Source organism: Giraffa tippelskirchi, chromosome 3, assembly GCF_054371585.1.
Source record: "Giraffa tippelskirchi isolate mGirTip1 chromosome 3, T2T-mGirTip1v1.2.pri, whole genome shotgun sequence".
NCBI classification, from domain to species: Eukaryota; Metazoa; Chordata; class Mammalia; order Artiodactyla; family Giraffidae; genus Giraffa; species Giraffa tippelskirchi.
Genome location: NC_137277.1, coordinates 80,043,252 through 80,060,562, shown reverse-complemented (window position 1 = coordinate 80,060,562; position 17,311 = coordinate 80,043,252). Strand labels below are relative to the sequence as shown.

The 17,311-nt window shown below is 36.6% G+C and overlaps 1 protein-coding gene across 10 annotated transcripts in view; it reads right to left on the bottom strand.

The window, feature by feature from the left end:
- The window catches only part of SESTD1 (SEC14 and spectrin domain containing 1), a 133,072-nt gene that overhangs the window by 25,415 nt on the left and 90,346 nt on the right, over positions 1-17,311 (bottom strand). For all 10 annotated transcript variants that reach the window (XM_081579492.1, XM_081579495.1, XM_081579494.1 and 7 more), the window contains 2 exons: positions 13,421-13,476; positions 10,295-10,506 (listed from right to left, as the gene is read on the bottom strand). In XM_081579492.1, coding sequence (XP_081435618.1) covers positions 10,295-10,506; positions 13,421-13,476 — 268 coding nt within the window. The remainder of the gene's footprint in view (positions 1-10,294; positions 10,507-13,420; positions 13,477-17,311) is intronic.

Here is a 17,311-nt window from a genome sequence, read left to right as displayed (position 1 = left end):
AAGGGCCTGGATGCTTCTGATTTGTCTGAACTTACACTGTTGATTTCTGGATATCAAACAAGTCCAAATAAAAACAACATTCCTGTGATTACTCTTGTTATTTCTTTTTAATTTTGAAACTTCTTACATAATCAGAACTTTAAAAAGCATTACTATAAATTACACATCTTAAAGTTATAATTTAGAGCAATATTCTCAAGCCAAAATCCCTCAGAGTCATTTTTTGCTCCTTTTTTTTCTCTTACATCCTGCATATCTGATACCTTAGAATCCTGTTGCTTTGACTTTCAAAATAAAACTGCATCTAAGCCTGCTTCAGGCCTTACCGAGAGATCCCTGTGGTAGCCTCCCAACTAGGCTTTCTGTTTCTGGTTTTGCACTCTACATAGCTGACTATTGCTTTTAAAACACTTCCACCAAGTTTAAAACAGAAATCTTCAGGTGTGTTTCTAAATATTAGAATAAATAAATTGTGAATGTTTGCTTACTAAGAATATGCCATCTCTCGGGATTTAACTTTTGGTGCCTGTGCCCATTTTTGTCCTAGTATCTTAAATATTAATATATTCATAGCTTCCACCTTTTCTACAAGGTTTTAGTACTGCTGCTGCTGCTAAGTCGCTTCAGTAGTGTTCGACTCTGTGCGACCCCATAGACGGCAGCCCACCAGGCTCCTCTGTCCCTGGGATTCTCCAGGCAAGAGTACTGGAGTGGGTTGCCATTTCCTTCTCCAATGCATGAAAGTGAAAAGTGAAAGGGAAGTCGCTCAGTTGTGGCCAACTCTTTGCGACCCCATGGGCTGCAGCCTACCAGGCTCCTCCATCCATAGGATTTTCCAGGCAAGAGTACTGGAGTGGGGTGCCATTGCCTTCTCCGGTTTTAGCACTAGAGAGCAAAAACTCAAAAACAAAAAAAGTTTAACTATTATTTTTGACTCACTGGAATAACCTCACTGCCATGATTTTCTTTGTTAAATTCATGCTTTCAGAGTCCTAAATTGATCTGCAAACCCCTAGCAGCAGATGCTCTTTAGAATACAATGTTCCTCAACATCTCTACTTTTTCTGCTTTACTCTTTTGTATGAGCTGTTTTTGAAGGGGCAGTGTACTAGGCTCCTGTTTGTGTTCACCAGCCTGTGCAAAGTATCACTCTTTCACAAGAGACAGATAAGCAGTTCAGTCTGGAGAAAGCACTGAACATGACTTTGAAATCTGAATTCTGGCTCTGCCGCTAGGAGGTGAAAGACTCTGGTCCATCACATTTAAGATGTGTCAGTGCTGCCTACTGTACAGGACTGTTGTCACGATTATAGTCACTGCATGTAAGACACTTGAGCACAGAGGATGGTATGAATAGTTGTTAGTCTCTTTGCTTTTCTCACTTGTTCCGAAGGAAAAGTTCCTTCTGTTTATCACTCTTTATAAACTTTGTCTCACATCTACATTTTTACAATAAAATCCATGTATTTCTTAAGCAAATCCCTGAGCTTACTGTTTTATTCTATGCTTTTAAAAAATGGAAAGAAGAAGAGAAAGTTTTGGGCTTCGTTAGTGGTTCAGTGGTTAAAAATCTGCCTTGCAATTCAAGGGACACCAGTTTGATCCCAGGTCCGGGAAGATTCCACATGCCACAAAACAACTAAGCCTGAGCACCACAACTACTAACCCCACACTCTGGAGCCTGCGAGCTGCAACTACTGAGCTCACAGACTGCAACTACTGAAGCATGTGCACCCAGACCTTGTACTCTGCAGCAAGAGAACACTGCAATGAGAAGCTCGCACATGACAACAAAGAATAGCTGTCGCTCCTTGCAGCTAGAGGAAGACTGAGTGCAGCAATGAAGACTCTCCATAACACCCTCCCCCTAAATAAATAAATCTAAAAAAAAAAGAGAGAGAGAGAAAGTTTTAAGTAAGAGCATTTAAGTAAGTTTTAAGTAAGTGCATGTAAACACTTTGAAACAAGCTTCCATTTGCTTGGGGGGACTCATCTGCTTTTCATTTATTATGATGTATTTGAATATAAAAGCTACATAATAGCATTTAAGTATTTTAAACAAGTGATAAATTATTTCACTGAAAATATCTAAATTCTAAAAATAAGGATGGAATGAAAATAACGCAAAAATTTTAACTAATGTTTAAATGTACATTATTTTTAAAAACCTAAGACAATATTATTTAAACATTTAAACTTTAAAACTCTAGAAAACATGTAAACTCTAGAAACAAAAGAAGCAGGTTAATATAAATCATGATAACTGGGGAAAAACAATTCATTATCAGAGAACTTTCAAAGGGCCATAAATTTAAAAATAAACTTTAACTAGAGCAAAGACATCTCTTTGGCATGCACACACACACAAACTCAGTTACACAGTCACATGTACATATAGTTTTAATGTATACTGAAAGTAATTTCCCTTAGAATGTACCATCAGTAACAGGCACACCATAAATGTATGACGATTTCTAATAAAAATGAGACAAATTGAGGTTGATGCCCCAGTAAACAAGTGTATTTAAATGTATTAATGGTGGTGGTTTGCCAAAATGGGTTATAAAACTTAATTTCAATCAGGACCTATTGCTCAGTCGATATGAATATTAAAGCAAACACAGTTTCATGCACAATCCTTATCAATTTGACCTTTCAAATGGTTACATTTATATGCAAAGTATAACCTTGGAGATGTGCTCTTAAAATCCACCATGATAAGTATCTGAAGAGGTCTAAAATGCATGTGACTATCTAACATTTACTCCCGGCCAGGCTGACTTCCAAAAACTACATGAGAGAATTTCTAGATGTATGTGAGGTCAAACCAGGCAGAAGAGCATATTAAGCAAATGTGAAGCATCTGGCCAGAAGAAAGAATATGGAGAAATGAGATTACAGCCTCCAGCTGCACACTTATGCAACTGAGAGTGTATCTATTTGCATCTATGGTTCCTTTCTACAAAGGAAGAACATCACACAGATGAGTCTAGAAATATTTGCAATGCTAGTCAAAATTACTGCCATAATAAATAATTAGAATGCTGCTAAGTCACTTCAGTCGTGTCCGACTGTGCGATCCCATAGACGGCAGCCCACCAGGCTCCTCCGTCCCCGGGATTCTCCAGGCAAGAACACTGGAGTGGGTTGCCATTTCCTTCTCCAAAATAACGATAGCTTATTTCAGTGAGATGGTATCACCCCCTATCCAGAAGCATGTGAAATCTCATTTTAAAATGTAGTGGCAGCAACAAAGAGTACTTCTGCATTCCATATGAAGTCTAATGCTACCAATCTGAACTGTGGAGAATAAGCGATGGATAACTGCAATGGTTACTACCTATCATATAGTTCATTTATTAGAGCTATTGGTTTCTTTCTCATTATGTTCTGTTTTCAGTGATAAGTCACTAAAAAAAGAAATCTGGAAAATTTCAACTTCCATTAATTCTATATAAACAGAGGTAGTCAACTTTATGATTACTTTTACATAAACAAGAAATTTCATTTCCCCCAAATTTGCAAGGTTGAAGACAGCAGTTTATATTGTGTGTGCTGACATGATATATTACTAAATAGCTAAACTTAAGGAATCATTTTGGCAAGAAAAATAGATCTTTCCCTAAAATGTGACCTGTGAAAAACAAAGTGTAGAAAACATCACGTGATGAATATTAATTTTCTAATTTACTTGTAATGCTTATAAAGAAAATGGAATTGAAATGAGGTTGTTTTTTAACGACAATCTCATTGCCATCATCACCATCATTTTAAGAATCCTCATCTCTTTTCTCTAGTTTCTTTACTTTTTATCCATTTGAGATGGTCCATCATTTCAAAAATGCACTAACACCTTTCCTCCTGATCCCACAGAGCAAAGCACAAATGCTGGAGGAATCTCATCACCCACATTCTCTGGTGCCTGCACGTTAACAGCCAGCCATGTATTCACAGGAATAGGCCAGAAAGTTTCCACCATAAAGTTAAGGCCAACACTATTTAAAAACACAACTATATATCCACGGCAATTTCACTCTTATAATCTCCCCCCACCCCCCAAAAAAATTCTGAATCATTTCCACTCCATTTAAACTTCTAATCATCTTTAACCACTGTGCTTTCCACCCCTGCCCTGCCTCCAAACCTCTACCACAAAGCAGATCACGTTTGTCTCTTACCTTACAAAAAACACCTCATCACTCAGGAACTCAGTCATCTTCTTAATGCCTGACATACACAGAGGCAACTCTGAATTCATCCTGCCAACTTCCCTCCTGTTACAATGGAGCTCTCTCTCGTCCATTCTAAAGCTAATCCCCTCAGTTCTGCTTTGGAGTCCATTCACTTCCACCTTGTCAGGAACTTGATAGTATTAATTATTCCTTCTGTCTTGCATATTCATCTTCTCCCTCCAAACAGAAACTTTCCTCCTCCAAACTAAGCCTCTTAGTTTTCCATATTACAAAAACAGACAAACAAACTATACATGATTCCAGTTGGGGGCTGAAGTGTGCCCTCAGGCCCCCCCCACCCCAATACGTTTAAGTTCTAAGCCCCAGTACTTCAGGATGTATGTAATGAATATTTATTTGAAGACAGGGTTCTTTAAAGAGGTAGTTAAATTAAAATGAGGTTATTAAAGTGGGCCCTAATCTGACTGGTGTTCTTAAAAGGAGACTAAGTTCAAACACAGACAGGTATAGAGGGAAGATGATGTGAGGAGACAGGGAGAAGAAGGCTACAACGTGCCAAGGAGAGAGGCCTGGCACAGATCATTCCCTTACTGCCCTCAGGTAGAATCAACCCTACTAACTCGCTGATCTTGGGCTTTTAGCCTCTAGAACAAAGAGAAAACACATTTCTGTTAAGTCCGCTAGTCTGTCATATTTCAATACAGTACACCTAGCAAGTTAACACACTCCCACTTCTAGTCATTGCTCTATTTCTCATCTTTCCTTCAGAGACAACATTCTCAGTGAGTTCTCTACACTTAGCGTCTCCTCCACCATATTTCACTCTCATACCTGAGTTCACTCCAATGTGCTCCTGGCCCTGTCACTGCCTGCCCTGCCATCACCAGCAACCTGGATCTTATGGATTCTTACTGGATGTGTTAAGTCTTCCTCTTATTCCACCTTTCAGCAGCATTTGAGAGGGTTCCCAACTCCTTCCCTGACATGTTTTCTTCTTTGGGCTTTCACGATACACAGCTCTTTATACTCTCCTTCTTCATCTCTGGCCAGTCCTTTACTGCCTTCTCTTCAGGAATATGTTCCTCTATCTTGTCATTAAATGCCGGAGTTTCTCAAAGCTCAGCTAAAAAGCCCTCCTCTCTCATCTACTCTCAGCTCCTTTCCTGGGCAACTCTCACCCCATGAATGTTTTAATTACTATCCATACACAGATGACACACAAGCCCAGATTTCTCATTTCTGGACCTGTTTGGGACTATATATCTTTATATATCTTTTCTTAGATGTCTCAAAGTCCCCTGAAATGTCTAAACATGTCTAAAATCAAACTCATGATTTTCCACGCCTTTTCCATCTGCACATAAACCCAAGCCCTGTCCGATGTTCCCTAACTAGAGAACACCACCATCCATTACGTCTTGCAAGTCAGAAATGCTTCATCTCTGATATCTTCTTTCTCAACCTTCCTCCCTTCACTGTCCTTCGGACTTGGCATGGTTGCAATTTTACAACTATTTCTGTAATTATGTAACCACGTACCAAAAAGTGGGACCTTGTCTGTTTTTACTCACCATTACATTCCACCGGGCACAATGTCACACTACTGTATAATAGACACTCATTTTCTTTTAATAGGTGAGAAAATGCTATTATTAATAAAAACTCATTATGTGCCAAGCACTAAACACTTATTAAATTAAATCTTCTTAATCTCTGTTAACAGCCCTATTAAGTAGGTATTATTATTACTGTTGTTGTTTTCCTCAGTTTACTGAGGAGGAAGCTAGGGCACTGAGAAGTACACTTCCTTCCCAAGATCAAACAACTTGGATGTGGCAGAAGAAGGTGAACCCAGGTGACCAGGGCACTTTATATTGCTATGCTACTCTATCTTCATGGTTTTCAAAGCTACTTAGCTAAAGTTTATCTGAGTTTAATAAAAGCTATCTTTAATTTATGAATATATTACATAGAAAAAGTTATATATAATTAACACATGCTCAGAAATCTTCAGTATGTATGTAGTTATCATGAGATAAAGCCTAAATCATTTTGCCTGGAATTCAAGATCTTCCATGATCCAATTCCTTCCTTCCTGTCAAGCCTTCTTCCCCATGATTCTCTAATGCTCTAGTCAGGGGTCAGCAAACTACTGCCTGCAGGACAATTCTAGCCTGCCACTTCTTTTTACTTTTTAATAATCTAATTTTATTTTTTATTTATTTTTTTATTTTGGCCACACCATGACATGCAGGATCTTAGTTCCTCTACCAGGGATCAAACCGGTGCCCTGGGCACTAGGAGCATGGAGTCGTAACCACTGGACTGTCAAGGAAGTCCCCACTTGTTCTTATAAATAAAGTTTTTCTGAAGCACAGCCAAACACATTTGTTTACATAATGACTATGCATTACAACAGCAGTTAAATAGCCATAGCTGCAAGAAAACTCTATGAACCAAACAGCCTAAACATTGACTATTTGGCCCTTCAGAGAACAAGTTTTCCAACAGCTGAACGAGAATTCTAGACTAGAATCTAGTTCACTGGGAATAAATAAAATAGCTACCATTATCTGAGTGCTGGGTTCTTTCAACAAACCTATCAAAAGAGGTCCTGTTATCCCTGTTTTATTTGTGAAAGAAACAAGGAAGACAAAGAAAGAGAGGAAGGGGAAAAAGAAAGAAGGAAGTGAAACCGAGGTTCAGGTAGTAAAAATGTGACCAGGATCACACAGCAAATACAAGGAGGAACAGCGATTCAGCTTATGCTCACGGACCATGCTTCATGATGACGGGCCAAACACTTCCTGGTACCTATGGCTGCCTTTTTCTTCAGTAGATCCTGGGATTTAATGCTGTTATTATTTACTAGTGCGATCCTTTCTCCTCCACAGGATGCCAATTCTCCTTTAAAACCTAAAGTAGATGTTACCCATTCTTGGGGATAAGCTCATGCACTGCCTTTCTCCACTAAGTCTTACCAGACCACCTGCTACCAGAGGAATGATCCGTCCTATGAATGCCTACAGCACTGCAGTCATCCCCTCGTGACACCTAACACTTTCTCCCCTCTTAAGCTTAGTGTAGCAAAATCCAAATTTATATCCTTCAGAAAAAGCACAATGTGTTTTATATAATAAATACTTAACAAATACTTATCTAATGAATGAATCTATATTAAAAACACTGGGACACTTCTAATCTGGATTTTCAAAGTGAAAAATTTAAGATTTACTTCTTAATAATTCAGCAGATGAAAATCCAAAATGTAGCCTAAATACAGAAATATCTTCCTAAGTACTGATTTTTAGTGTTTTTAGCCTACTTACAAAAATCAATTTTAAAAAGAAATAAAACTTTCTAAATATTAAATATATTTCATAATTTCTATCAGTACCATACAGTAACGAAATAATATTACAGTTAACATATCATAATGTCATCCTTTCGCTAGGATAGAAAATCTCTTTATAATGCCCAAATTAACAACAACAAAAACATGTTATTAGAAATTTAAAATAAATTCACGGTGAACAATAAAATGTTATTTATTACAAGACTACAAAGACCACAACAGATGTTCCCAATAACTAGTTATTTTTGAAGCTCATTCTGATACAGTAAGATGAGTGCTCAACATCATCACTGCAGAAATAATACAATTTAAATGTCAATACTAATTGACCAGATGGTCAATACCAAAATCAGATTGATTATATTCTTGGCAGCCAAAGATGGAGAAGTTCTATACAGTCAGCAAAAACAAGACCAGGAGCTGACAGTGGCACAGACCATGAACTCCTTATTGCCAAATTCAGACTTAAATTCAAGAAGTAGGGAAAACCACTGGACCATTCAGGTATGACCTAAATCAAATCCCTTACGATTATACAGTGGAAGTGACAAATAGATTCAAGGGATTAGACCTGACAGACACAGTGCCTGAAGAACTATAGATGGAGGTTCATGACATTGTATAGGAGGCAGGGATCAAGACCATCCCCAAGGAAAAGAAATGCAAAAAAGCAAAATGGTTGTCTGAGGAGGCCTTACAAATAGCTGTGAATAGAAGAGAAGCTAAAGGGAAAGGAGAAAAGGAAAGATATATCCATTTGAATGCAGAGTTCTAAAGAATAGCAAGGAGAGAAAAGAAAGCCTTCCTCAGCAATCAACACAAAGAAATAGAGGAAAACAATAGAATGGGAAAGACTAGAGATCTCTTCAAGAAAATTAGACATACCAAGGGAACATTTCATGCAAAGATGGGCACAATAAAGGACAGAAATGGCATGGACCTAACAGAAGCAGAAGATATTAAGAAGAGGTAGCAAGAATACACAGAAGAACTATGCAAAAAAGATCTTCATGACCCAGATAATCATGATGGTGTGATCAACAACCCAGAGCCAGACATCCTGGAATGTGAAGTCAAGTAGGCCTTAGGAAGCATCACTATGAACAAAGCTAGCGGAGGTGATGGAGTTCCAGTTGAGCTATTTCAAATCTTGAAAGATGATGCTGTGAACGTGCTGCACTCAATATGCCAGAGAATTTGGAAAACTCAGCAGTGGTCACAGGACTGGAAAAGGTCAGTTTTCATTCCAATCCCAAAAAAAGGCAATGCCAAAGAATGCTCAAACTACTGCACAATTGCAGTCATCTCACACGCTAGCAAAGTAATGCTCAAAATTCTCTAAACCAGTCTTCAACAGTATGGAACCATGAACTTCCAGATGTTAAAACTGGATTTGGAAAAGGAAGAGGAACCAGAGATCAAATTGCCAACATCTGTTGGATCATCAAAAAAGCAAGAGAGGTTTAAAAAAACATCTACTTCTGCTTTATGGATTATGCCAAAGCCTTTGTGTGGATCACAACAAACTATGGAAAATTCTTAAAGAGATGGGAAATATCAGACCATCTGACCTGCCTCTTGAGAAATCTGTATGCAGATCAAGAAGCAACAGTTAGAACTGGACATGAACAACAGACTGGTTCCAAATAGGGAAAGGAGTACGTCAAGGCTGTATACTGTCACCCTGCTTATTTAACTTATATGCAGAGTACATCATGAGAAATGCTGGGCTGGAAGAAGCACAAGCTAGAATCAAGATGGCCAGGAGAAATATCAATAACATCAGATATGCAGATGACACCATCCTTATGGCAGAAAGTGAAGAAGAACTAAAGAGCCTCTTGATGAAAGTGAAAGAGGAGAGTGAAAAAGTTGGCTTAAAGCTCAACATTCAGAAAACTAAAATCATGGCTTCTGGTCCCATCACTTCATAGCAAATAGATGGGGAAACAGTGGAAACAGTGTCAGACTTTATTTTTTTTGGACTTTATTATTTTCTTTTTAGACTTTATTTTTTTTATTTTTTTGGACTCCCAAATCATTGCAGATGGTGACTGCCTCCATGAAATTAAAAGACGCTTGCTCCTTGGAAGAAAAGCTATGACCAATCTACATAGCATATTAAAAAGCAGAGACATTACTTTGCCAACAAAGGTCTGTCCAGTCAAAGCTATGGTTTCTCTGATGTAATAGTTGGACTATAAAGAAAGCTGAGTGACGAAGAACTGATGCTTTTGAACTGTGTTGTTGGAGAAGACTCTTGAGAGTCCCTTGGACTGCAAGGAGATCCAACCAGTCAATCCTAAAGAAAATGAGTCCTGAATATTCATTGGAAGGACTATGCTGAAGCTGAAACTCCAATCCTTTGGCCACCTGATGCGAAGAACTAACTCACTGTAGAAGACACTGATGCTGAGATAGACTGAAGGTGGGAGGAGAAGGGGATGACAGAGCATGAGATGGCTGGTTGGACATGAGTTTGAGTAAACTCTGGGAGTTGGCGATGGACAGGGAGGGCCTGGAGTGCTGTAGTCCATGGGGTCGCAAAGAGTCAGACACGAGTGAGCAATTGAACTGAATTAAACTGAACTAATTTTAAAAGTAGTTTGAATGTCTGGTTTGACATATCTAAAGTTTTCTATATAGTGTAAATAAGGCTTAGTGTAAAATCAGGTACAGAGAAGGAATTACAAAAAATAAATTTAGATTTTAAAAAGAGTTTAATATATTCAAAACAGACACCTACCTGCATCACCTTCTGCTGAATCTCTTCTAACTGTGTACGCTTACTTCTTTGCCTACAAACTTCCTGGTAGCGGGTATATTGCTCTCGCAGTGAATCTAATAATTTCATAACCTGTGGCTGTGCAAGCAGTTCATCATCCATAGGAGACCATGAGACCCCTCCATCTGAGCCATTAAATCGTCGCTGCTGTAATTCGGATAACAATTCATGCCCTTTACAAATGAAAGATACTTACAATTAATATCCATAAAGAAATACAAATCTTATTTCTCAATCTTCTCAATTTTAGTCCCTCATTTTTAGAACTATGTTTACCTAACAGGTCTTAAGTACTAAAATGCAATTTTTCAATTTATATAGAAATAAATAGGAAAACTGCATGTATACATACACATATGGATACACACTATTTAGTTTATCTATACACTATATCATAACCGTATCATATACAGTCTTTGACATAGTGATGGTTTGACTTACAGTTTTCTGACTTTAAAATGTTGCATTCAGTTGAATCCATATTTCAAATTTTGAATTTTTTCTTTTTCTGGGCTAGCAACATGCAGTATAATACTTCTGTGATGCTGGGCAGCAGCAGTGAGCCACAGCTTGCAGTCAGCTACACAATCATGAGGGTAAACAACTGATATACTGACAACCATTCTGTAATTGCAAAACTATTCTGTTCCTCACTTTCAGTACACTATTCAATAAATTACATGAGATATTAAACACTATATTATAAAATAGGCTTTGCTTTAGATGATTCCACCCAACTGTAGGATAATGTATGTGTTCTGAACATGTTTAAGGTAGGCTAGACTAAGCTATGACGCTTGGTACTTTAGGTGTATTAAATGTATTTCGACATGATATTTTCAACTTATGATGGGATTATCAGGATGCAACCACGTTGTAAGTCAGGGAAGACCAGTGTCATAAATACATACATACCATATACGTCATACTACATAGTCAGTATATAGTATACATATGGCATATATATTTTCTAGATCTAACTATCTTTCTATCACATTCTTGTTATTATTGGATTCACTGCTCAGGATACTGTGCCATCCAACACTCTTTCCCTTCAGAGCACAATTACAATCTGGGACTTCCTGTCTGACGGTACCAATTAGCATGTTTGTCTGATGGTACTAAACAATACTAAGCAATATGTTGTAGGATTTCAGTATTAATTCATACCCTTAATCATAGCACCTTAGAGAAATGTTGGTGTGTAACAAATGAATGATTAAAGGGACAAAGTCTTCACTACTGGTACAAAATAATATTCAAATAATCTCTATATAAGTCTTTACAACATATTAACTGTGAATCATAAGGGGCTATACTAGTGTAAAAACTGCATTCAAAGTTCTTTGATTACAGCAACCTCATGGAGAAAAATAACTCATGCAAAAGAAATCAAAATTATAGAATGTGCAACATCTAAAGCTATATGTTTCATATTAAAAACTTTAAATGTGAGGAAACTGTAAATTGTTTTTCTAGGATAATACAACTATAATTATTACCAAGCAGCCCAAAATACAGACACTTAAATTCTTTCCTCTTCAATTTTATTAAAGAAAGTATCCTAAATGTAATGGCTTTAAATAATATAAACATTTTTTCTTATGATTTGGAGGTATTTCCAATTTCTGAAAAATATCCAAGATTGTTTTAAATGTCTCCATTTTATATTCTCTATCTTTGCTTTATGAGCCAATAACAAACAAAAAGGATTCAGTGACATATAAAGATAATTCTAAAATACAAATGTAACAAGTTTCTTAATTCAATGGCTTAAGCAACTTTTAAAATGTTAAATATAAACATCATATTAGGTATTTTTAATCTAAAGCAATATTTTTACTGACAGTCTATTTTACCATCTAAACATGCAGTTACTCAGACTACAATTATTTCTTTGTTCTTTCAGGAAGTAAGACCCAAATCATACTGAAAAAACTCAGGAAAACTGAATCTATACAATAAAGATATTCAGAATTTCTTTCTTTACTCTTTATCACACTTTATAATTGGAAAAACACCTGTTTTAAAGACTTACGCAAAGTCTTTCTATATGTATATACACATACACATTCTTTACATATATATATATCCATAAAAGTCATTAAGTTCAGAATACATATTATTTTTTCTATTTTGATGACTGTTACCTTTAATGTTTTCCTTGTGGATATCATTTCTATTACAGAAGCAGCACTATGTAATTATTTCAAAGACCACAGTTAGAAACCAAACTGCCTTGGTTCGAGTACCAAATTTAGCATTATTAGTTGTGTAATCTGCATAAGTTACTAATCCTATTGCCTCAGTTTCCCCATCTTAACACTGGGATGACAAGAATACCTACTTCACTGGGCTGTGGTGCTTAAAACATTACCTGCTATGCAGGAGGACTAGAATTATGCCCTATTACTAGAAAAACACATTATAAATAAAATTAAGGCATTTTCATTTGAAAAAATTCCAACGCGTTCCAGAATTTGTGAAACTACTATTTGGGCTGGAATATAGAAATCACGCAGCTATGTGCAGTGAAGACACACTGTGCGCAAGGCCACTGCAAGGTGCTACATGTTTTTACATAGATGACCGTATAGCACAACAAGTGGCTTTGGATTTATACCTTGTTTTTAGTGTTATGGTGATAGAACTTAATAATCATTTCATCTTGAGCAAGTGTTTTAATATCTATATGCCCTGGCTTCCTAAAATACAAATAGAGAAAAAAATAATACTTATTTTTTCTAGGAGTTGTTATGGGAATGAAATATGAAAATGTATAAAAATACAATGTTAGTGACATAATCCATATTCAATAATCCTCATAGCAACCCAATGAAACAAATTTTTATCTTCAAGTCACAGATAAATAAATTCAAATATTTCAAGATAATTGATCATTATTAATAATTTTTAATATTATAGAGTATATTAATATACTGTTAGGTTAAACCAAAGAGTAGTTTGAAAAATTTCTTGAGTTTCTACAACATAATACATACTCAATTCATGTTTATCTTATTGATTAATATATGGCTGGTTTAATGGATTATGATTATCAGTAACGAACACGCTGTCTCATCTTACCTGTCTGAAGAACAGTTTCAGGATCAACTGATGGAAGAAAGTTTAAATCCACAGACCTGGCAAGCACCAAAAGAGTAATTTTGTAAAACTACATGTATTTCTATTTATTAATATATAACTTAAGGAAATCCTTTATATATACTTACCAAAACAGGGGCATGTAAGTATGAAAATCTCATGTATATTAGCCTACCAGGCTAATTTCTCTTAATCATCAGGAAGCCCATTAGAGATAATTAAACACTAGCAGCCAAAGAAACATCTATGTGATAAATCATAAAATACAATACTTGAAAACTAAAATTTATTGCTATTAACTATAGTATTATTTCAAGTATACCAGAGGAACCCATTTTATTATTTTCCACTGGATACGTGCTTTAAACTGAAATTTGTCACTATACAGTAACCCAAGAATGTTAACATTAAAAACATGCAGGAAGCCATCCTCCAATCAAAAGTTTCTTAGCTACAGCAATCCTTGAGAGTTATAAACAGTCTCTGATAATCATCATGTGTCCCCTAGCACATGTGCTCTCTTCCCTGTACTAATCACATTTCATTTGCAGCTGAACGATGGGCTTCATTTTTTTAAACATATACGGTAAGTGGAGATGATAAAGGAAAGATACATGACAAATCAAAGCCTGGGGCCTAGCTACTGTAACAGGTCTAGCTCCATACCTTTCACTTTTGTCAGCTGATCTAGGACTTCCCCTCTTGTATAGCCCAAGTGCTTCCTAAGGACTGACATAAATAAGTGATGAAAATTTCCAAGAGGTATTTCGTTGTACGGAGTTAAAGAGACTATGTAATAACACTTAAGTTCCTTGGGAAGAGACTGGCAAATACAAGATTTCACCGGACACTTCCTGCAGTCACAAGCCATGGTTTCCTAGTGTTTCCCAAAACACTGAATGAGATTACTATTAGGTAGAAAAAAAAAACAGGGTTCCAGTGGCATGTAAGTACAGGAAATTTTAAGAAAGCAACTAAACAGGTTTCTTTACTGCAATACTTTCTCAGAACCCATGCGTGCGTGCTAAGTTGCTTCAACTGTGTCCTACTCTTTGTGACTCCATGGACTGTAGCCTGCCAGGTTCCTCAGTCCATGCAATTTTTCAGGCAAGAGTACTGGAGTAAGTTGCCATTCCCTTCTCCAGGGGATATTTCTGACCCAGGGATCGAAACCATGTCTCTCATGTCTCCTTTACTGGTTCTTCACCACTAGCGCTACCTTGGAAGCCTGTATTCTGTGAATATTCACAGTGATTTCCAGAGAGAGAAACAGAAAACAGCATTAAACTCTATGACTATGAACTCTTTTTCTACCAGTACCCTCTTAGGATGTCTTACCTAAAGAACATGTTTCCGAGAAACACCAGACTTACTGTTAGACTATTCAGAAATGAAGAGGTTTGGCAAAGTTTTGTCAAGTAACTTGCGTGATATTTTCAATTACACAGCGTGTGTGTGTGTGTGTGTGTGTGTGTGTGTGTGTGTGTGTGATATCTATACACATACTCACATGTTTACATATATGTAAAATTTTTACATTTACATTTTTATATGGTCTCTAAGGTAGGACTAACTAAGGGTAGGAATGTTACTAAAGGTTAGTTCTAACTTTAGACTTATATTCAAACCACTTGTTTTACTTTGTTTTAAATCAAGATCTGGCATTAAACTATGACCTTCAGATAGCTGTCCTACCTTATCTCACTTAATTGGTCTGTGACTATTTTGGATTAATAGAGTAACAATGCATTTTGTCAAAGTTCCATTGTATTTTTAAGGTCAGAATCAAAAGAGACAGACAAGGTAAGTGTTGATCCTTTCAAATTCCCTAATGAAAAATTACTGTCTAGTGACTACTTTATTACTGAGGATTAATTTGCTTCCTACAGTGCTTTTCACCTGGGGAAAGGAAATTGGTCTGCAAATTGTTAAGGCTGAAAAGTTCAATGGAAATCTCTTAAAATGATACATCTAGGTAGTCACATTTAGATAATACAACTGAACAATTACTTCATCCAGTGTCATAAAACACTATAAATTCCCCAATCTGAACTCATGAATATCAGATATTTTACAAGGACACAGGAGTTCTACAAGATAGGCATTTATGTGCTAATGTATTTAAGTAAGGTTATAATGATTTTATTTCAAGCTGCAAGCTTTTCTGTACTCTTTACAAGCAAAGTAAAACTCTAAAAAGGAAGGTAAGTCTTTCAGTTTGAAAATATTTCTTGCAAATTATTTTACACAGGGTCAGAAAAAAGTAAATATATCTCTATTCAACAAAACTCTTTTGTAAAGAAACCTGGATTCAAATCAATAAATTTTACATGTAATCAAAATCTCAAGAATTAAAAAATAAATTTAACACAATTTTTGTATGCTAAGTTTGACTGATGGAGATGTGCTTACCTTAGTTCTCTTGGCTTGTATTAACAGAGGTTATCTTTTAACAGATAACTTATAGCTTTGCGAAGGTAAAGTAATTGCATGAATAGATTCAAGGGATTGATCTGACAGTCAAACAGAGTGACTGAAGAACTATGCATGGAGGTTTGTAACACTATACAGGAGGTGGTGACCAAAACCTTCCCCCAAAAAAAGAAATACAAGAAGGCAAAGTGGTTGTCTGCAGAAACCTTACAGATAGCTGAGAAAAGAAGTGAAAGGCAAAGGAGAAAAGGAAAGATATACCCATTTGAATGCAGAATTCCAAAGAATAGCAAGGAAAGATAAGAAAGCCTTCCTCATCGATCAATGCAAAGAAAAAGAGGAAAACAATAGAATGGGAAAGACTAGTGATCTCTTCAAGAAAATTAGAGATATCAAGGGAACATTTCATGCAAAGATGGGCACACTAAAGGACAGAAATAGTATGCACCTAACAGAAGCAAAAGAGATTAAGAAGAAGTGGCAAGAATACAGAGAACTTACTAAAAAGGTCTAAATGACCCAGGTAGCCATGATAATATGGTCACTCATCTCGAGCCACACATCCTGAAGTGTGAGGTCAAGTGGGCCTTAGGAGGCATTACTACAAACAAAGCTAGGGAGGTGATGGAATTCTAGCTGAGCTATTTCAAATCCTAAAAGATTATTCAGTTACAGCGCTGTACTCAGTATGTCAGAAAATTTGTAAAAATCAGCAGTGGCTATAGGACTAGAAAAGGTCAGTTTTCATTTCAATCCCAAAGAAAGACAATGCCAAGGAATGTTCAAACTACCGTATAATTGAGCTCATTTCACATGCTAGCAAGGTAATGCTCAAAATCCTTCAAACTAAGCTTCAACAGTATGTGAACCAAGAACTTCCAGATGTACAAGCTGAATTTAGAAAAGGCAGAGGAATCAGAGATCAAATTGCCAATATCTACTGGATCACAGAAAAAGCAAGTAATTCCAGAAAAACACTTACACTTGCTTCCTTGACTATGGCAAAGCTTTGACTATGTGGATCACAACAAACTGTGGAAAATTCTTAAAGAGATGGGAATACCAGACCACCTGACCTGAGAAACCTGTATACAGGACAAGAAGCAACAGTTACAACTGTACAACAGAACAATGGACTGGTTCAAAGCCGAGAAAAGAGTATGTCAAGGCTGTATGCTGTCACCTGCTTATTTAACTATGCAGAATACATCATATGAAATGCAGACTGGATGAAGCACAAGCTGTAATCAAGACTGCCAGGAGAAGTATCAATAACCTCAGATATGCAGATGACACCACTCTAATGGCAGAAAGTGAAGAGGAACTAAAGAGCCTCTTGATGAGGGTGAAAGAACAAAGTGAAAAAGCTCGTGTAAAACCCAACATTCAAAAAATTAAGATATTGGCACTCGGTTCCATCACTTCATGGCAAATAGATGA